The sequence below is a fragment of the Lupinus angustifolius genome, chromosome LG01 (assembly GCF_001865875.1).
Source record: "Lupinus angustifolius cultivar Tanjil chromosome LG01, LupAngTanjil_v1.0, whole genome shotgun sequence".
Classification (NCBI taxonomy): domain Eukaryota; kingdom Viridiplantae; phylum Streptophyta; class Magnoliopsida; order Fabales; family Fabaceae; genus Lupinus; species Lupinus angustifolius.
The window spans coordinates 9,547,965-9,570,235 of NC_032009.1; the positions used below are offsets into that span (position 1 = coordinate 9,547,965).

At 35.3% G+C, this 22,271-nt stretch overlaps 2 protein-coding genes across 7 annotated transcripts; one reads left to right on the forward strand and one right to left on the reverse strand.

Moving 5' to 3' along the window:
- LOC109349279 (cytochrome c oxidase subunit 6a, mitochondrial-like) lies at positions 7,583-16,478 on the forward strand. Its single transcript, XM_019590023.1, has 4 exons — positions 7,583-7,770; positions 8,850-8,956; positions 9,628-9,670; positions 16,188-16,478. Exons 1-4 carry the CDS (start codon positions 7,647-7,649, stop codon positions 16,226-16,228), a joined length of 315 nt encoding a protein of 104 aa, XP_019445568.1. The 5' UTR covers positions 7,583-7,646; the 3' UTR covers positions 16,229-16,478.
- On the reverse strand, positions 17,629-20,769 carry LOC109349286 (uncharacterized protein DDB_G0290685-like). 6 transcript variants are annotated; one of them, XM_019590052.1, is made up of 3 exons: positions 20,493-20,769; positions 19,138-19,790; positions 17,629-19,107 (listed from the first exon to the last, which is right to left on the reverse strand). In XM_019590052.1, exons 2-3 carry the CDS (start codon positions 19,742-19,744, stop codon positions 17,834-17,836), a joined length of 1,881 nt encoding a protein of 626 aa, XP_019445597.1. In that variant the 5' UTR covers positions 19,745-19,790; positions 20,493-20,769; the 3' UTR covers positions 17,629-17,833. The 6 variants fall into 6 exon arrangements, with proteins under 6 accessions (XP_019445597.1, XP_019445610.1, XP_019445604.1 ...); XM_019590065.1 differs by having other exon boundaries at positions 17,629-18,762; positions 18,835-19,790; XM_019590059.1 differs by having other exon boundaries at positions 17,629-18,676; positions 18,710-19,790.

A 22,271-nucleotide genomic window follows, 5' to 3' on the forward strand; every position in this document is an offset into this window, starting at 1 on the left:
ATTCTTCCTTTGTTGTTGTCTCCATAGGTGACGAAACCTTTTTCTTTTAATGAAAAGTCTAGGAATTTTGACTTGTCTCCAGTCATATGTCTCGAACATCCGCTATCAAGATACCAATGTTGCCCATGTGTTCATAGACATACCTGCAAAATAGATCATCTGCTAGTTTTAGGTACCCAAATTATGTTTGGTCCTTTTCTGTTAGTAACCAGGGAGTTATCTCCCTTTCTTACCCAAGCGTAAACATCACTGGGTATCCCATATTTCCTGATATAGCAGGAACGAGAGGTGTGGCCATGTGTGCCACAATAGAAACATGTAGGAACTCTATTTTTCTTATTAGAATTTATATTTGGATGAGTTAGAGGTCTCCTATATGGTCTATTTCTATGGGATGGGGGAACATATCCTAATTCAGTGTGGTCACCAACGTTTCTCGTTTTAATGAGCAAGGTATCTAATTGGTGTTGACTATTTGTAAGTTTTGTGAGTTTTTCATTAAGTTTAAAATTCTCGTTTTTCAAGTCCTCACAAGACTCACAAGTAGTTGTTTGACATAAATTATATTTAGAGTAGNGTAGTCGCATGAAGTACAAGAAAAAATTAGATCTAAAGTTTCATTTTCCAATTTTAGCTCATCTAATTCTTTTTGTAGTTGAATTATTTTCTTATCATTTAGCAAAATTATTATTTTTCTATCAACACTAATTTTTGCCAATTTCTTAAGCTCTTCATGCATCTCAACATAAGCATCATATAAAACATCATATGAGGGAGAATCATCAGAAGATGATCATGTGTCAGAATATAACTCATTTATAGCATCCTTACTACCTGACTGCAAGCCTCATTTCTTATGGTCATTAGGCACAGTTTGGCGGTCTCCTCTTCATCTGAGGTGTTTGATGTCGTATCTTCCTCTGGTACATCCCAAACAATGTATGCCTTTTTCGATTTGAAGTCTCGGGGAGTGCACTTTTCTGAATCAAATTTCTTCAAGTAAGTGGGACACTAGAACTTCATGTGACCCGACTTACCACATTCATGTCAAGTGGAGCGCTCCTTATTCTTTCCTTTCTTAGTCGATTCTCGCGTCTCTTTCTTTTGAAATGGCTTAAACCCTCCTTTCTTCTTTAGAAATTTTCCAAACTTTCGCACGAGAAGGTTTAAAATTTCTTCATTAATGTCTCAGTCAGAGTCATCATTGTCTATCTCTTCAGTGGGTTGTGATATTGTAGCTTTAAGAGATATTCCTTTCTTTTTCCAATCAGACTCCTCATGCATGGTCAGACGTCCAAGATCCATCTCATACTCTTGAAGCTTTCCGAACAGTGTTGCCAAAGGCATGGAATCTAGATCCTTGGACTCCATGATTGCCGTCACTTTAGGTTGCCATCTCATATCAAGATAATGTAAAACTTTATTAGTGTGTTCTCCTCTGGTAAACATTTTATCTATAACAATAAGATGATTAATAATGTGAGTGAATCGCTTTTGCATGTCGCCAATTGATTCACTCGGTAACATACGAAATATTTTGTATTCATGTGTTAGCGCATTCAGCCTGGCGCACTTGACCTCGCTAGTGGCTTCGTGAGTCACTTGTAAAGTGTCCCAAATTTCCTTGGCACATTGACATTGAGACACCCGAAAGAATTCATCGTAGGATAGGGCCGATGTAATTATATTTTTGGCGTGAAGGTTGAACTGAACCTTCTTGCGCTCCTCATCAGTCCATAAGCTTTTGGGCTTTTCTTTCAGTTCGCCATCCACTAAATGAAGTGGGATGAAAGGACCACTGGTTACGGATTCCCAAATATCCGAATCAATAGCCTTTATAAAGATCTTCATTCGGACTTTCCAGTAGGTGTATCCCTCGCCATTGAATACGGGAGGGCGGTTAATGGATGCGCCATCACCGCCAAAGGGGTTGGTGGAACCCATTTAAATTCCCTAAGGATCACGCAGATACTGTTGAGCTAGCACGTCGTACAAACTCTGATACCACTTGTTAGGTATCAGTGGCCTAGGAACACCTAGAAGGAGGGGTTGAATATGTGTAGCGATTAACAAACACCGCTTCTCGCACCAAAACCCAGTTAATCGATTAACAACTAGTGTTAATCGATTAACACACAGAACAGAATGATCATAGCAGTAAATTGCACAGTTATTTATAACCAAATGAGCAGAGATAAAGCAGATATTATTAGGCAATATTAACAAGTATATGGCAGGGTACAATTATGCAAAATATCAGGTATTAACTTGTATTAAAACAACAAGAAATGTAAAGAAGATTTCAGGAGAGAACAGCGTGCAAAGATAAATTTTTATCCTGGTTCGTTTGCGGTCCACTACAAACTACATCCAGGCCTCCCCTTTTGATCTTGGGAGATTTTCGTATTCACTATATTGAATACAAGTATAATCATATACACCAATTCAATTTACAAAACATAGGACACTTCTTTCTTGAAATCTAGAACACCTAACCCTTGGTTTGACTCTACCTATCGCCCGAGAAAACCTTTCTCGCGAAACAGCCCTAGCCAAGATTCTTGTTCTCAAATCAAGACCTCCTAGTCTTGGTGAAGAATCCCTATCTCTCTGGTGGTAAGACACCAAGAGATCAATCCAATACACACAAAAACATATTACAAAAGCAAGGTATTATAAGCACAATAATGCTTGAAATATTACAATGACAGACCTTAAGACTAACCCACTCACAATTCACTCAAGCCATCATATACATGTGAGTTAATCAAAAACAGTAATCAAGATATCTCTCTAAGAATCTTTACTAATAATGCATGAACATGTGAGCAAGATAAGGATGAGACTAAGCATAAAAAACAGTATGCAAATCAAAGAATCAATAAGGCATGTTAATCTCTCTTCCTCACACATGCAATATTCTCTTGCAAAAAACAAAATGTAAACACGAAATATGCTCTCTAAATCAATCCTATACAATGGAATGCAATGCTATATTTTTCTGGAAATTGCCTTAACTTATACCAGACAGTTTTGACAATTGAAACCGTTGCAATCAGCTAAGTAGTTAAAACAGAAATCAGTTATAACACAAAACATACCTGTTAATCGATTAAGGTAACGCGCTAATCGATTAACCATTGCAACAATATCAAAACAGAAACAAGTTGTAACAGAAACACTGATATAACAGAAAAACAATTGAGTTAATCGATTAAGTCACCACGTTAATCGATTAACTAGCATATTAAAATATGTGGTTGCTTATATGTTATGCTTGACTCCGATACATGTTTTAGCAATTATATTATGTCTAATATACACATATAATATGTATGATTAATGCATGAACATACAATTAACTATATGATATGTCTCATGAATGTGATATGACAATTATAATGGCTTGAGAGACTTGCACTTAGGTTCACCTCACCTATACTCACTTACTAAGGCACACATCCCAGGCTACTTAAAATAATAACTCTATTTATATATTCTAGTCTAGATATGACCAATGAGCTCTAGGCATGTTGATTGTTGAGTCATCTTCAAGCTTTAATAAAACCTTGTCTTCATTAAAACATAGGCAAAACATTACTAATGCTATCCTTGACACTTTGCACTTTCAACTTGGCAAGAAAAGACACATGAGGAAATTCATTTACAAAAATTGAGTTTTAAACAAGGAAGAATAATCATTGAGCATATTCTGATTATGCTATGAAAACCTTAGCTTTTCTGCGTTGCATAACCCAAATGTCAATTTTCAATTTGATTCACCAACACTAATCGGAGAGGTAACCACATATCTAAAAAATGATTAATTCCTTATTCATTAGTTGATGGATATCTTATATCCTTATCAAAAAATTAGACATAGAACTAATATTGTTTTTTCTTTCAACTCTTAATTATTTAATTTTGACAAAAATTATTTTTTGTGTTCAATTACTTTTATATGTATTATCGTGAGTATGGATAACAATGAGTCTGGATGGATATGAATAGTGCACTATCCAAACACGCCCTATTCGACCATTTTGGAACTTAGACCTGCGTCAGATCTGTGGAGGTACCTATTGGGTCGTGGGTGCCCAACGAATCTGTGAGTACCCATAAATTTAGAAAATATTAATAAAAAAATTAAAACAACTTACATATTTGTACATGTATTTCTTATAAATGTGTGTGTTATTTAGACAATCAAAAGAAGAATAAAAATGATAATAACAATTATAAAACATAATTAAAGTATAAACACGACTTTAAATCATCACTTAAATATAAATATTTTTATTAAAAACATAATTTAAAATAAGACAATAAAACAAATCAAATATCTAATATCACTTCATCACCATAACATTACTTCATTTCATAATTAGGGATGACAAAAGTACTCACCCTGTGCTTACTCGCTAAAATACCCATAACAGGTACCCGTAAAAATAGCTTATAGGTGGGAATGAATATCATGATATTCGCCCCGCATGTACTCGCATATTTATAAATTTCTTTTTTAATTAACTAATTTATATATATTACACTTTTTTTTTACTATTTTATAATTATATTATCTATTTTAATATTACTTTTTAATGACTTTTAGTGATTAAAATATATGATAATTTTAACATGTACATAAATTTTATTATTCATGTAATTATTATTATTATATATATATTGATTATTATAAAATATATAAATATATGTTTAAGCTTAAAAACTTGTTGGATACCCGCAAATACCTGGTACCCGTACGGATACCGCAAATAGAGCATGAGAGAGCACTACCCGCATCCGTTCCGCCATGTTACCATCCTATTCATAATTATGGATTAATAAATATAACATCATTGATTAAGAATATAATATCACAATTATGTCTAAAAATATGTTTAATTATTATTATATGTATATATATATTTAAGAATTGCAGGTATGAGTATCCATGAATTAGGCTACTCATTTTTATCTCTAATGGTGAGAATGGTGTTTGTTAATAGGGTAAGTAGTGAAGAGCTCACTTGGATTGAAATGAAGGTGTTGATATTTAATTTTTCATTTTATCAACTCAGTTCACCCTTGAAGACAGTAATATAATATGTTAAGTACAATAATAATAAAATGATATTTTGAAGAGCTTAGAAATGATGTATTTGGCTTATGAAAAAAATTATATAAATTAAGCGATGATATTAATCCCTGTCAGGATGCATAGTTAGAGGTGTCAAAACGGGCTATCCGAACGGGTTCGGGCTAAATCGAGCCAGACTAAAAAGCTCAGATATAATTTATGCATATCAAAATGTAGCCCAAACCCGCCCTAAGCGGGTTGTGGCGGGCCGGCCTACATAAACTAAAAAATATTTTTAAAATATTTTTTAACATATTTAATCTATTTAAAAAAATATGTATCATTTGATATTAACATATTACTTTTTTAACACATTTGTTATACCAAATGCAACCAAACTTATAGATTTAATGTTTTGCGTTTGAGTTAAGACGTGATGTTAAGTCCATGTGTATGATTTTCAACATAACTCTTTTTTTAAATCTCTCATTTCTATTGGACTCTCACTCTCTAACAAAATATTAATTTGTAACTTCACTTTAATATATAAACATTTGGATACTATCAAAAATGTTATTTTTTGTATGTTCTTTGTCAACACTTTCATTATGAACTATTATATTAAATTTGGTTGTGTAGAGTTCTCTATGATAAACAATTTATGTCGATTTTAGTTTTATTGTAAACGTTATTTTCATTATTATGCTTTTGTCGTAAAAGTTAAATCGAATTAAATACAAAATAACATAATACTTATTATTTATTTTTTATTATTAGTTGTTTTGTAAATTTTCATTTAGTGTTTATTACCAAGTCAAAGGTTCAAAAAAGATTAAAATAAATAAGTAAAACAAGTAGCCCAAACCTGCCCGGGTAAGCCCGGCCTGAGCTTGAATTTAAAATAGTCCGGTCGGGTTGGGCTAAAAAGCCCGGTTTTTATAAAGATTGCCTAAAATGATACCCAAGCCCTATAAATTTTTGGCTTTGGCGGGCCGGTCCAACTAGGCCCGCCTGTTTTGTTAGCTCTATACGTAGCTGCCCCTCCTAACAAATATTGCTTTCAGGAATTGAATCATTAACCTTTTACTCACAGCATTCTAGTGGTAGATTGTTTTAATATACCTATAGAAATCATGATTTTTCAGGTTATTTGAAATTTTTATTGAATGAAAGATGAAGTTGTTTATACTAATATTATTAATACTACATCAGTTATTATAATAATTCATTAATAAACCACATATATGTTAATATATATCATAATTAATATAAATATATTTATAAATATAAATATTATTAGTTGTAATATATAACTCAATGAGTAATGATGTTATAAGCAATTATCATATATGATTCGAATCTTTATTATGTTATTTTGAAAATTATTAAAAAAATTCATAAACAAATTAATTTTGACGAGTATGATACTTGATATTTTGACAAGTATTTAATTTAATCGCATAATTAATATAATTGTCATATCATATTACCAATTCATTGTTTTTTAGTTAAATGGTTGGATTTTTGTAATTGTGATTTATACTCGTTTTGTGTGTGCTTAATTTGATTGTGGTTTATACTTTAACGTTGTTTCAACAATTACAATCCTAATATTTATGTATTTGTTCTTACATAATCTTTTACATCTTTTTTTTCTTCTTCCTACCAATTATATAACATCTAACCTTTTCTCTTATCTCTCTTCTTTATACATTGATCCGTGCATTTTGTGAAAGCTGTAAAATGATTATTTTTCTTTTATTTATTATTAGTGTGTACAAGTACTTCGTGTCTGCCAAACAATATTGCATGATATTATATATATCATTTTTTATAATTAGAATATATTTGTTCAGTGTATTTTATATTATAATTTTGTGTGTTTATGATAATGTATAGTTTAAGGTGAGAGATATGGTTAATTAATATGTTAGTGATGATTAATTAGGATTATATGGTTTTTTTTTGTAAAAATTAAATAATGTGAAAGGCAAAATAAGAAATAAAAATTACACCATGATGGAAGTTACACCATGATGGAAGTTACACCATGTTTTTATATATAGTATATATATCATATCATTGATCACATATATCCTTATCTTTATATAGAAAATATATTTCTCTCTTATACCAATTTGCACACACTTAATACAATCATTTCTCCATTGTCTTTTACTATTACAACGGTACAAGATAAACTTTGGCAAATAAGAATTTTTTGCTTGTTATTTAGAGAACATAAGATCAAGTGCTAAAAATAGTTTTTTTGTCTATTTATTTATAAAGGTAAGACTATGTATATTGATATTCTTCAAACTTCATTAGGTGAGAATTTAGTGTACTGTATCATTTTTTTCATAATTTTAATTGTATTTCAAAACATAACTTTGTTAGGAAAAAATGTAATGTGTTTACTTAAATTAATCGATCAAAAAAAGCATTTTGGAAAATCAGTTACACACGTGCCAAGTTCTCAACTATATAATAAGTTGGCACGAGCTTTCCCAACTCCATTTAATCCAATAGGAAGAAAAACACAATAGAAGAGTGAAACAGGTAAACAATGGCTTCGTCAATGGTACGATCTAGTTTTCTTCGAACCGCCCTTCGAGCCAGAAATGGCGCTTCCTCCTCCACTGTTCCTAAACGCAACTTCGCTTCTTCCTCTGGTCATCACGATGATGCATGTAAGTCTTTTTTTCTCTCATCTAAATCAATTTCATTTCATACATATCTATTCTGTATTAGTTTTTCTTCTCAAATCAGAATGAATTTTGAGGAAGATTGTGTTTATGTCATGTTCTGATTATATTTTGGATATCATAATTTAATTTTCGATATGGTTTGTGGATTTATGAAATTGATGTAGTTTGTGGATTTATGAAATTAATGTAGTTCGTTCTCAGAATTTATGTTGTTATTGTTTTCTTTTGAAATAGATTTGTGCGTTGCTTTGGCATTTTAGCATGATTGAGTGTGTATGCCTCGTTATTTTTATTAAAAGGGGAAAATGCAGTTTACCCCCTAAGTAACGTTTCAGCCATGTGCTGATAGATTACCTTGATGTTTATAGGGTGTATTTTACCCCTCAATTTTTTTGAACCGTGCAAATTAACCCTTCTCTTAACTTTATCATGATCCAACATTTAAGTTTACTCATTTGGAGATGAAGAAAACAAAAGGGCAAAATCAATCATATATGGTTCTCATTATGTATTCCATTTGGTGTGCATAGTGATTTGAGAATGGTGAGTTGGAACGAGGATTTGGGTTTGGAGAGGTACAGACTAATAGAGGAAAAAGAGGGTAAAGGTTATTTTTGGAAGAAATTAAGTCACATGCAATGCACATGACCATTTCCATCATATTAGTTAAAAAAGGATTAATTTGCATGATTAAAAACAGCAAGGGGTAGAATAGACCTTTTTAAATATCAGGCGTAAATTGCACATGACCCAAGCGATTGAGGGGCAAAATACATTTTTCCCTATTAAAGATGATAAATTATACAATTATTTTAATGAAATTAAATAAGCAAAGTAAAATCATTTTATGACCCACCACTGTAAGAGATTTGCCATTTTAGTTTTAATGTTTTCTTTCAAATGATGACTTTTCTGTTAAGAATTCCATATAGTAACTTCTGTTTGAGGCTGAGATTAATAGATTTTCAGTAGCTCATTTACTTACTCTGTTATTTGATTTTTCATGATTTCTCTTTTAGTTGTTGTTTTTATTTTAATCATTTCTCTTCTCAATCTATCAGATGAGACAGCCAAGTGGGAGAAGATTACATATCTAGGCATTGCTTCATGCACTGCTTTAGCCTTTTATATCCTATCAAAGGGTCACCCACACCATGAAGAACCTCCTGTGAGCTTTCCTTTCTACACATCTGCACTTATTTATGATTGTTACTTTGCCATGTAGTTAAAGTATAGTGTTAGAACCACAAAATGGCGTGGTTTTGCTTAAAAAGAAAAAGGGAAAAAAAACATACAGAAGAACTACTTTACGAAGACACAGTTAATGAGACAGCTTTGACTCTGGTGTTAAATTCTTCTAATATATTATGTAGACCGAGTTGTGAATTGGTGTTCTTTGTTTATGTTTTGAGCTTCTTAATTGTGATAAGTACTTGTGGTTTAGTCTTTAAAATTTAAATTATAGACTTGTTAGAATATGCGTGTGTTTGGTTTTGAGAATTTTGAGTAAATATGAATTTATAGTTATAAAGCAGCAGGTTATCAAGAGTAAATATTTGGACAATGGGTAAAAAAATGAAAGACATGCTAGAAAAGTACTCCCAAATTCAAATGAATCAAAGAACCAAATCTGTCCGTGTGAGCTAAAATTTCATCTAGGATCGCACAATCAATCACTATTCCAAGCCAAAGTTTGGGTTCTGTAATCAAACTTCAAATATATTGTTGGTTACTTTTCTAATTTAGTCTAAATCAGTTCATCTTTAGGAAGCCCATTTTCGTTGATTTTTTTCTTTCTTTCTATGAAACAAATTCTAATTCTCTTACTTGTATATGCAGGCATACCCATATTTACATGTCCGCAACAAGGAATTCCCATGGGGTATGTTTTTTTCATCTCATGCTTTGATATTTATATTGTCTTTTACAGCAGATAGAAAGTTCTCTAAAAGTTGTTCCACTTAATTATTTGGATTGATTGGATTCTTTCAGTTCCTTAGTGCTGGAAATTGTTGCTAGTTTAATCGAAGTCTTTTGTTGTATTTTTACCATTGCAGCTAATTTATTTCGAGTGTTTTTAACATTTACCAACTCTAGTAGATTAGTATGTTAGAGCTGGTACACCACCTAATATTTCTAACGGGCCAGGCCATCTTTTGTCTAATTATGCACAGTTGCACAATATACATGATAGGAATAGAAAGACTAAACCTATGATTAAAAATGTATATAGAAGAGAGAAGAGGAAAGTTTGGCTAGATAAATAGCAAAATTCCTTCTTTACCCTAGGTAGTTAATTCGGTTAGAAAATAAAGTCTATAAATAGAAGGTTGGTTGAGTAGTTAGTTAGTTAGAAATTGATTCATTCTGATTTAGGAAATCAGAGAGGGAATTGGGATTCTGGAATCCTAGCATTGTTCTTAATCATCTTCTTCATTGTAACTTTTCTTCTTCTATCAATAATACTCATAGAACCCTTGTAGAATCATGTTGATTCTGTGTTAGGGGCATACTTTTTCCTATTCTCTTCTTAATTCTTTAATCTTAGATACCAGTGCATAACACTGGTATCAGAGCACCTTTCTTGGTGCCTGAGGTGTGGAACCCTATCGCCACCGCTGCTGAATCCAAGTTTATGGTGTCAACCAGAAGTATGGCAAAAGAGGGAGAAGACGGATCCCACGAACGTGATGAGTTGCGAAAAGAAAGGGAAGAAATTCGACTCAGATTAGAACTGAATGAGGCTAGAATGAACAAGATGGAGGAGTTGCTTGCCGCCATTGTTGAGAAATTAGGGATTTCAAGAAAAAGGGATTTGAACGAGGAAACCAGTGAGAATGGTGAAGAGGTTGACAGTAGGAAGAACTTTCACGGGGTGGATCGTTGGCGTAAGCTGGAAATTCCAGTTTTCGTGGGTGATGTCGCGTTTGGATGGGTACAAAAATTGGAAAGGTATTTTGATCTCAGAGCTCTAACAGAAGCGGAGAAGATGCAAGCGACGTTGGTAGCTTTGGAAGGTAAAGCCCTAAGTTGGTTCCAATGGTGGGAGGGGCGTAACCCATCCCCTACTTGGGAAGGGTTCAAACTCGCAGTGGTAAGAAGGTTCCTACCTTCGATGGTACAGAATCCTTTTGAGTTGCTTCTGTCTCTAAAACAAGAAGGGAGTGTAGAAGTTTATGTTGAGGAGTTTGAGAGGTATGCTGGAGCCTTGAGGGAGGTTAACCAAGAGTTTGTGAGAGGGGTGTTCCTTAATGGACTCAAGGAAGAGATCAGGGTGGAAGTGAGGCTTTATGAATTAAAGTCTTTGCCTGAGATAATTCAGAAAGCAATTCTTATTGAACAAAAGAATCAGGTGGTTAGTAAAAGGCCCAATCCTACTTTTTCTAGGGCCTCAGGGCCTTTTCGAGGGAATTCTTATAATAAGGTGGTCACTTTAGATCTTCTTCTGCCAACGGTAATAGGAGGGAAGGCTCTTCTGTGGGAAGTGGGGGTGGATTTCTCAAAAACAGCCAAGAAGTTGAGAGTACTAGGGGAAAAAGGGAATTCAAGAGGCTCACCAACGCTGAGATGAGGGAGAAAAGGGAGAAGGGGTTATGCTTTAGATGTGATGAGCCCTTCAATAGGGATCATGTGTGTAAGCATAAGCAATTAAGAACTCTTATTCTAGCTGATGGAGAGGAGATGGAAGAAGGAGCAGAAGAGGAGGTAGAGAGCCTAAATTCTCTTCAATTATCTCTATACTCCATGAAGGGGCTTACTTCTGCCAAGTCTTGGAACATAGAAGGAAGGTTAGGAGCACACCCCATAGTCATCTTGCTGGATTGTGGGGCATCACATAATTTAATTTCCAAGAATCTGGTGGAACAATTACAGTTGAAGGTAGATACAACAAAAGCTTATGTGGTGGAAGTTGGTGATGGTCATCACATCAAAGGTATGGGTAAGTGTTCTAAAGGGTGTGGATATTGTGCTGGGTTTGGAATGGTTGGGAAGTTTGGGGGAGGTTATGGCTGATTTTGGGAAGATGAAGCTTAAGGTGAAGATAGGGGACTCTATCATTACCTTAAAGGGTGATCCTGCTCTGGCCAAGACAGAGTTATCTTTGAAGGCATTCATGCATGTCTTGATTAAAGAGGGAGAAGGTTTATTGGTTCATTGTGATGCTGCTTCCCAAAGATCAGATTCAGAGATCCCTGGCCCAATCAGAGAGGTGTTGCAAAGGTTTCCAGAGGTTTTTCAGGATCCTCAAGGTTTGCCTTCATGTAGAAGACAAGACCATGCTATTCATCTCAAGGAGGGGGCTGAGATACCTCATCTTAGGCCTTACAAGTGTCCTTATTACCAGAAAACTGAGGTGGAGAAATTGGTGATTAGGCCTAGTATTAGCCCTTACTCTAGCCCCATCATTCTAGTCAAGAAAAAGGATGGAGGTTCTGTGTGGATTATAGGGCTCTCAATAAAATCACTATCCCTAACAAGTTTCCTATTCCTGTGGTGGAAGAGTTGTTAGATGACTTGGGTGGGGCAATGGTGTTCTCCAAGCTGGATCTGAAATCAGGGTACCACCAAATAAGGATGAGGGAGGAGGATGTGGCTAAGACAGCATTCATAACCCATGAGGGTCACTATGAATTCTTAGTGATGCCTTTTGGATTAACCAATGTTCCCTCTACCTTCCAATCCCTAATGAATGAGGTTCTGAAGCCCTATCTAAGGAAATTCACCCTGGTCTTTTTTGATGATATATTAGTGTATAGCCATGATTTGGCTACTCACTTTCAGCATTTGCAGGCAGTGTTAGAATTGTTGGTGGAGCACTCCTTAAAGGCCAATTTGAAGAAGTGTAGTTTTGGACAGCCTAGTATTGAATACCTAGGGCATGTCATAACAGGGCAGGGGGTATCTGCAGATGAATCTAAGGTGGAGGCTATTAGATCTTGGCCAAGGCCTACTAGTGTGAAGGGTTTTGAGGGGGTCTTGGGTCTCACAGGGTATTACAGAAGATTTGTGAGAGATTATGGCAAATTAGCCGCCCCTCACTAACCTGCTTAGGAAAGATGCCTTCCTTTGGTCAGAAGAAGCCACTAATGCCTTTGAGGGCTTGAAATCTGCTATGATGAGTCTACCTAGTCTTGTTGTTCCTGATTTCTCTAAGGGGTTTGTGGTTGAAACAGATGCTTCAAGCAACGGATTGGATGTTGTATTGATGCAAGAGGGGAGGCCATTGGCATTTTGGAGTCAAGGACTTTCCTTGAAGGCACAACAGAAGTTTGTTTATGAAAGAGAGCTTATGGCTTTAGTACAAGCCATCCAGAAGTGGAGACATTATTTTATGGGAAGGCATTTCATCATCAAGACAAATCAAAAAAGCCTCAAATTTCTCACTGAGCAGAGACTGTTCTCAGAGGAACAATTCAAATGGGCAGTGAAACTGATTGGACTGAAGGGTTGCAGGATGATACCAAGTGGAGGAAAGTGATGCAAGACCTAGTGAACTCTCCTACCTCTCAACCTGGATTTGAATTGAAGAAGGGTATCTTGTATTACAAGGACAGGTTGGTGGTGGCTAAGGCCTCCAACAGAGTCCCCTATATCATAGCAGAATGCCATGAGACCCCTATGGGGGGACATTCAGGTTATTTCAAGACCTTTAAAAAGATTGCTAGTTTTTTGTTCTGGGAAGGAATGAAGACAGATATTAAAACCTATGTGCAAGAATGTGAGGTTTGCCAGAGGAGTAAGTATTCTAACTTAGCTCCTGCAGGATTGCTCCAACCTTTACCCATCCCCCAACAAGTCTGGATGGATATATCCATGGACTTCATTGGAGGCTTACCTAGAGTAAGAGGGAAGGATACCATTTATGTTGTTGTTGATAGGCTCACCAAGTATGCTCAATTCTTTGCTTTGGGTCATCCATACTCTGCCAAGGATGTGGCCACGGTGTTCTTGAAGGAAGTAGTAAGGCTTAATGGGTTTCCTAACACTATAGTATCGGATAGGGATCCCCTGTTTTTAAGCCAATTCTGGAGAGATTTGTTCAAATTAGCTGGCACTCAATTGAAGATGAGCTCATCCTACCATCCACAAATTGATGGTCAGACAGAGGTTACTAACAGATGCTTGGAGACTTATCTCAGATGCTTTGTAGGCCCTAACCCTAGATTATGGTTGGAATGGTTGCATGGGCAGAATTCTGGTTCAATTCTAACTACCATACATCTGCAGGAATGACTCCTTTCAGGGCATTATATGGAAGGGATCCCCCTTATTGATGAAAGCAGGGACCATACCTTCCAAAATAGAGGAAGTTAATCAGTTGTTTTCTCAAAGAGATGGGATACTTGAAGAGTTGAAGGGAAATTTGGTCAAGGCTCAGAATCTCATGAAGCAACAAGCAGATAAGCATAGGAGGGATGTGGAGTTCCAAGAGGGGGATTGAGTGTTCCTCAAGTTGCAGCCCTATAAAATGAGATCCCTAGCTCTCAGACCTTATGCTAAGCTAGCCCCTAGGTACTATGGTCCCTTCCAGATAGAAAGAAGAGTTGGAGCAGTGGCCTATCAGTTGGCACTGCCTGCACAATCTCAAGTTCATCCAGTGTTCCATGTGTCCTTGTTGAAGAGAGCACTCAAACCTCACCGGCAACCACAATCCTTACCTCCTATGTTAAATGAGGAATGGGAACTAATTGTGGCTCCAGAAGAAGTGTTAAATAGTAGAGAAGATAAACAGGGGAATATAGAAAGACTAAACCTATGATTAAAAATGTATATAGAAGAGGGAAGAGGAAAGTTTGGCTAGATAAATAGCAAAATTCCTTCTTTACCCTAGGTAGTTAATTCGGTTAGAAAATAAGGTCTATAAATAGAAGGTTTGTTGGGTAGTTAGTTAGTCAGAAATTGATTCATTCTGATTTAGGAAATCAGAGAGGGAATTGGGATTCTGGAATCCTAGTATTGTTCTTAATCATCTTCTTCATTGTAACTTTTCTTCTTCTATCAATAATACTCATAGAACCCTTGCAGAATCATGTTGATTCTGTGTTAGGGGCATACTTTTTCCTATTCTCTTCTTAATTCTTTAATCTTAGATACCAGTGCATAACAATACACATGTTCTCATCATCTCATGTATGATATCTTTTTTGTTGTTGCATATTGTTGATATATTGGAATTTTGTGCAATCCAATTTTCAAAATTAGAAGGGGGGTGTTGTAGTAGTTGCCATTTTTTGCACAAATAAAAGAATTTGTTATGGCTTTGACTTTTTACATACGTTTGTTCAAGTGGACTTATGAAGGCTTTCCTCCTTTCAACATAAGCGTTTATGAGAAATTGGTTTTCATCGTTTGAGAAATAAGTTGGCCTTGCTATACACTTATACTATGTTTCAAAGGAATACTGTCTGATACACAGAATTACAACTATTACAGTAGAAATAAAGATAAGTAGAATGCACAAATGGAATGGGAAAATGACAGAAGTAGCTACTGCATGCTAACTTCCTTCCCGAGCTCAAGGCTGATTTCCCATAATTCCTAAATGTACAAATATCCCCCTCAATTTACCCTCCTTCTCCTATTCATAGCCACTTCCTATTGTACCCTCTCTTCTTGGACCCCACTCATTGCCACTGAGCATAGCCACCTCTCTGTTTGTCCTCAATGTGTCCCACTTTCCCCCTTTGGAATATACATTGTATACCTTAGGGGTATCGCTGAACTGCTGCACTATTACAACACAACAACAAAGCCTTAGTCTTACTAGGTGGGATCGGCTTAACTGCTGCACTATTGGACTATTAACTGCTGCACTTATATTGGGCTGAAGGGTCTCATTATACTACATGTCCTTTCAGGATCAACTCTTGTAGAGAAATGATACATACATGGGCAAAACCAACTCAGCCAGATACAAAACAATGTGTGACTAGAAGTGACTCATCCATTCCATTTCTTTTACACCCAGCCAAAATTTGCTCAGCCACTCATTTGTTGGTTTTGTCTGTGTTATTATTTCACCTAATATGGTCATCATCAAAGGGTGAGCTTGGTGATCCTCGGTGCAAGGTAACATTGCTTGCCTTGTGACTTGTAGGTCATGGGTTTAAATTCTGGATACAGCCTCTTCACTTGTGAGGGGTAAGGTTGCGTATATTTACCTTCCGAGATCCCACTAAGTGAGAACCTCGTGCACCGGGTCACCCTTTTATGTGCCATTATTCTCTCGTGGTGGCCATTTATGCTTATACACGTTATTGTTAGCTTGTAGAGTAGTGCTATATTTTTTCCTAGCATTTTACATTGCCGGGGCTGCTACTAGTCTGAAGTATATTGCTTTGATAATCTATTGACGTGAGATTCTATATTGTATGACATGGCTATTCTGTGATGACCAGGTCCAGATGGGCTATTTGAAGTGAAGCACCACGACCACTAGGAGGAGTGTGGCGCCGGTGGACTATTCCTTTCGTGAAAGATTAAGAAACACTGATGGTTGTAGTTTCGTATTGTTTATTGGAATGTGACCTAGAACTTGCACTTTGCACGTTAGTTTGTGTATTTTTTATCTCATTTTGTTCCCATGTTGAAGCTAAATAAAATCGCAAATAATCTGAAGTTTTTTTATACTAATTCTTCATCGTTTCAATTCTGATGGAGAATTATATGGATATCCTATCTTTTGCATATCAGGTCTTCTGTGTTTACTTCTGTTCACAACTTATACATATGAAAATTTGATTTAGATGATCTACTTATGCACAGACATACGGAAAATATTGTACACTTCCACTCCTTCTCTAGTGAGTGTCAAAACTGAACTGAATTAGACAATGAACACCCTTCTATTATGAGTGGTGTCATGCATTGATTTTCAGTTTTAAAAAGTTGAAATTTCGAATTGTTAAGTAGGAATCAACACTAATAATTTACTCATTAGCTTGAGAATGAGGTTTTGCATGGCCATATTATGTTTTAATGGTTTTTCTAATCTAGGCATAGAAATAAACAACCTTAGGTAAACAAACTTCTATCTGTACACTAAAACATATCATTGATTCATTAAATACATCCTTTGAACATTATTTCTCATTAAAACTTTCATTTTTATGTTTGTTAATCTTATGGTCTGTGCAGTTGTGCATAGCTAAGAAAACCCTAATTTTAAATTATAAAAAAAATTATTTTTAATAAGCTGAAATGCATATTCGCAGTAGTATTATTACTACAGGATTTTAGTATGGTGATTGTGTCTAGGCTTTTAAATAGGGGGTTGATCCAAAGACTAATGTTATACCTGATAAGAAATTTTCTATTCTTTTCATTTCTCCCTCGTAAAGGATGAGCAGTGTACATCACTTACACTGGTCTATTATTCTTTTCCTTTTGCCTAAAGACTTTAAAAATGCAAGTGATATTTTACCATGCATCAGTTATGGTGGCTCTATTATTACTTGTCCTATTCTATTGTATTCAATGTTAGCTACAGAGGTGCCATCTAGTTAGTGAAAGCATAAGTGCCTTGCTTTTCTACAAGGTTTTTGGAAACTAAACTCTTCCTGATTTTTAACTGAATCATCACATCTCATTAATGTTACTGCCAAATCTCGGCCACAAGGTTCGAGCAAGATGATTAAAACTGCAAATCCATTGTGTATTCATACTTGTTCTCTTCACTATAGCAGTTGTTAAAAAAGTAGCAATCTGCTGTGGAAAAGTTTTTTCATAATGACTTAATTCACTGAATGCTTTTAAGAAGCAACACTAAAAAGTTCTATAATGAGAACTGAGAAGCAGGTTCAACACAAGAGAAGTAGCTTTGATGATACCTTAAAGTGATACTTTATTGTTGACATGTAATGGTCCATTGGTAACACATATAGAACAACAAATGATTCACACGAATAAAACTAATCTTTCTAAATTCATGTTCTAACCAGGCCCTATGAAAAATGAAAACAAGTACTTAATACCATATTGGTGGTTCAACAATACTTTTGTTAAGTAGAATCATAAGAAGCAGGTTACAATTAATTTATTTGAATTATCGCTCTGCGGCAACAGCGTCATTGTGATTGTTTTCAGCATTGCTATCTCCATCTGTGTGTGCAGTTTCCTCTTTCTCTTGTGACTCCACTGATTCATTTTGAGCACTGCCTTCGTTTTCATTAGTCTTGTTTTCATTCTCATTATTTGAGGATTCAACTTTGTCTTCATGAATAGCAGTGACTTGCACTTCATCATGACTTGCATTCCCGTTGTGATTGGCGTTCTCGTTGTCGTTCGAGTTATTCTGGTTGGTATCACTGCCATTTTCTGAGGTTGAAGTTCCCTCATTGCTTTGTTCGGATGAAGTAAGAGGGGAATTGTCCTGGCTAGCATCTTTGTTGTCATTGGCACTTCCATCACTTCCGTCCGAGTTATTCTGGTTAGCATCATTGCTATTTTCTGTGTCTGAAGATCCCTCACTGTTTTGTTCAGATGAAGTATGGGAAGAATTGTCCTGGCTAGCATCTTTGTTGTCATTGGCACTTCCATCATTGTTTGTATTGCCTTGATCAGTGTTTACCTTGTCGGAATTATTTTCCGCGTTGGAGGTTTCATCTTTCTTCTCTTCAGATGAAGTATCGGAGGAAGTGAGTTGAACATTCTCTTGTATTCCGTCTTGGACAGAATTGTTGGTGTTTTCATTCTCAACAGAATTTCTAGAGGAGTCCTTATCTTCTCCATGATTTGTGTTGCTGTCATCAGTTCCTGAGGAAGTTTCTGAAGTGGAATCACCCTGCCTACCAGCAGCATCACTGTTAGAATCATCGGTTTTCGGTGTTGCATTGTCCTTGTTGGAGTCCTCTACCTCCGAGTTTGAGTTTTCTTCTGTGTCATTCTGTTTTTCAGTCGTATAAGATGTCGTGTCATTACCGTTCTGTAATGATGAATCCACAGTTTCTACACCATCTCTCGTGGGGTTATTCTGCTCTTGCTGCTGCCCATCTGACTCTGACACGGAACTCTTCTGCGAATCATTCTCTGTCTGTGCCTCATACTCACCACCATTTTCTTGGTTGGTTGTTGTGACTGTAGCATCAGTCACTTCAGTAGTTTGAGTACCACTTTTCTCAGACTCCAACTCAAACTCATTTTTGTCCTTTTTGTCGAATTCTTCTGTCTTGCTAGAACTTTCATCAGAATTGTCTTGTGATTCATGGTCTACAGCACTGGATGCATTATCTCCTGCATAATTTTCCTCTCTGGACTCCCCATTGTTCCTTTCCCCATCTTGAACCTCATTTTCGGATGAAACCTCATCACTAATCTTATTCTCTTTTCTATGTGCTTCTTTTGCATTGCCCTCCTCTTCTTTACTATCTTGCTCATGATTTTCCTCCACATTTTCTTTCACTTCAAGTTCTTTGTCCACTTCATTTTGGTTTTCTCCATTTTCCTTCACTGAACTATTACTCTCCCTGTTATCCTCCAAATTCTCATTCTCTCCACTAAATTTCTCATTATGCTGCTCACTCTCCACCTCTGTCCTAGCATTTTCCGAACTCTCTTCAGTCTCTTGGTCTACCGAATCTTGTTTTTGCTCAGAACTATCTTCATTGTTACCTTGCTCTTCTGGTTTTTGCATTGGGACTTCATCTTCCACGCCACTGACATCGTCCGGTTTGTTTTCCTCATTAGGCTTGTTTTCTTCTTCATCCTCCTCCACCTCCTTATGCCTTGCATCTATGACAGACGTTTCCTCCACACGAGGATGGATGTCCTTCCTCCCTAACTTCACAGCCTCATTGCTTGTTTTTGCGCTTTCGCTATAGGATTCTTTCTTATCATGAGAGTTTCTGACTTGATATATCAACCAGACACAAACTCCGAGCAGGAGACATATTTGTATAGCATGCTTCACTTTGAAGCCGTTGGATCTTTCATTCCTCCGCGGAGATAACTTGAACATGCTTAAATATTCCTCACCCTTCAAATTTTACTTCTTTCCCAGATACCTGCGCCATATGAAAGATTGAACATTAATTTCTACCCGCGACTATCAATATCAGCATCAGAAATGGCTGCTATACATAACTGATAAGAAATAAAGACAAATTCAAGATCTACATGATAATCTTACCAATAGAATCAATGATATGATACTATCCAAGTTTTATAAAAATCTAGATCACATCTGCAACTACTCATCAATAAACAATAACACACTTTCTGTATCATTCTTAAGACAGTACAACAGACATGTACAATTAATGATCAATAAACAATAAAACACCTCTTGTGCCATTTTTAATTGTAAGATTATGCATTCATATTCTAACTCAAAATCAATGCCTTAAACAGTAGAACAAGCAGCAAAATATAATCATCCTACTCCTACATAACCATACCCAGTAATCCAGATCAATAAAATAGAAAGAACAAAAAGGCAACCCAAAGACTATTTCTAATATTTGAACTTGTGGTATCATGATCATCAAGTAGCAACTGTTGTGTCGAGGCTCACCATCTTAATAAAATAGCAAGAACAAACAAAAAAAATCAAATTTTGAATAAGACATGCTCAAAGGCATTCACACATCTACACAGATCTAGACTTACTTACTTTACATTGTAACCCAATTAGCCATTTCAAGTACAAAAAATTGAAGAACTTTTCCATAAACATCAGATATGATTAAAAAAAGTACATAACATACCCGTAAGAAAAAGAGGCTATAGATTATAAAACACACAGAATTCAACAAAGATGGTTCCTTTTACTGGGTTGAGGATAGAGGGAACAATTCCTTTACACAATGAAGTGATGGGTAATGCTTATAAGACACAGTTGCACTCACAGGAGTACAGAAGACATGTATGTATGATCTTTCTATGCAGTGAGAATAAGTTTGGTGATGAAGGAAATGGGCTTTTAGAGTTTGTGTGAATGTGGAAAAATGGTTCTGGATTTTATCACTTCATTGAAACTGGATCATGAAGTGCTTGACATGTATCTCAGTTATTTATAGCAACTTAGTAGATCTGAAGAAACACAAGTCTATTCTAACTATAACGTGCTGGCCAATTTCTTTAACTGTAAATATTGGTTTTACCATACAATACTAATATGTAAATGTTCAACCTAGTTTCTCCTAGTATTTTTTCAAATTAAGGTTGTGATGGTGGTTGTTGGAGGGTGAATTATTCCAAATTAAAAATATATTTTTTGAATTACCGCAGCTCAAATACAGTTAATGATATAAAATATATGGCTGCATCATTGTGATACATGGTGGTATCCTAATTATAGTGTGATACTATCTGACTAGTCACCACAATTGTACATTTTAGCCCACTTCACATGGTATAGTTAACAATTTTTAAGCAATATAAGGTAGTCAAGCAATAAAGGTGAAAAGCTTAGAGAGTAAAGTGATAAGAGGTTGAAAATCAGTTCTCAACTACCACAAACTACTACCATAGAAAACAATTTGAATAAGGGTGGAACTATTTCACCCAGTTTAACTGTCTCGAAAAAAATAAGGAGCACCGGGTGAATAAAAACTTGTGACGTGGCACCCTTACAATATCGTGATCCTTCATTGTGTCGGTTACGCTCTACCACCCTACGATTCATCACCCCAAATTCAACTCTACCTAAAAGAAAAGAAAATGAATTAAATCTTTCATGGTTCTCTCTCTTTACCAAACCGCAAAGATAGGATTTAAAGTTGAGTTGAAACAAAGTAATGACTTCAATCTCTGTCACCAACTCTTCAAATCAAACCAATTCATCCGTTGTTCTGTTCACATTTAACAAATTTATGATTTATTATTCATATTGATTCTTTGAATGAAGAAACTTATAATTTACATTAATCTACTCAGAAGATATGAAATTCACCTATTACTAAAGAATTCAGATGAACATTGTGGTCTGTATCTTGGTTTCATTTCACAAAATAAATTGATTTTCTAATTTTATTTCAGAAAGCAAACTTTGGCATTAGTCGTTTGTATATATTGGATAGATTCAAGTAATGCATATGGCATGTAGTGTTTGGAACGTCATTTGATATGAAAATATGCAAATAAAGAAAAGAAAATATATATACATAAAAGAAAATATATATACATATCAGTAATTACGATAGAAATAGGGTTCTTATGAATATCAAAATTATGATTACAGGGGAATAAAAAACGTGATTTTGAAACCCAACTATTTAGTTTGTTGTGTAGTTAAAAAATAAGTAAAAATTAATTTGATTTACTGTATGAGAGGTTATATTTATATAAAATAACATTGCTCTATAATCATTAATTGGTGTATTTTTAGTAGGTTGAGTCGAATTTCTTTTACTATACATTCTACTTGGATTATATTTCGGTACATTTGGTTTTGGACTCAAAAAATAAAAGTTGGCTCTTTTTAGGGGAATTTGTATTTTCATTATTTCATAAAAGTGGGCTCTTTTTAGGGGAATCTGTATTTT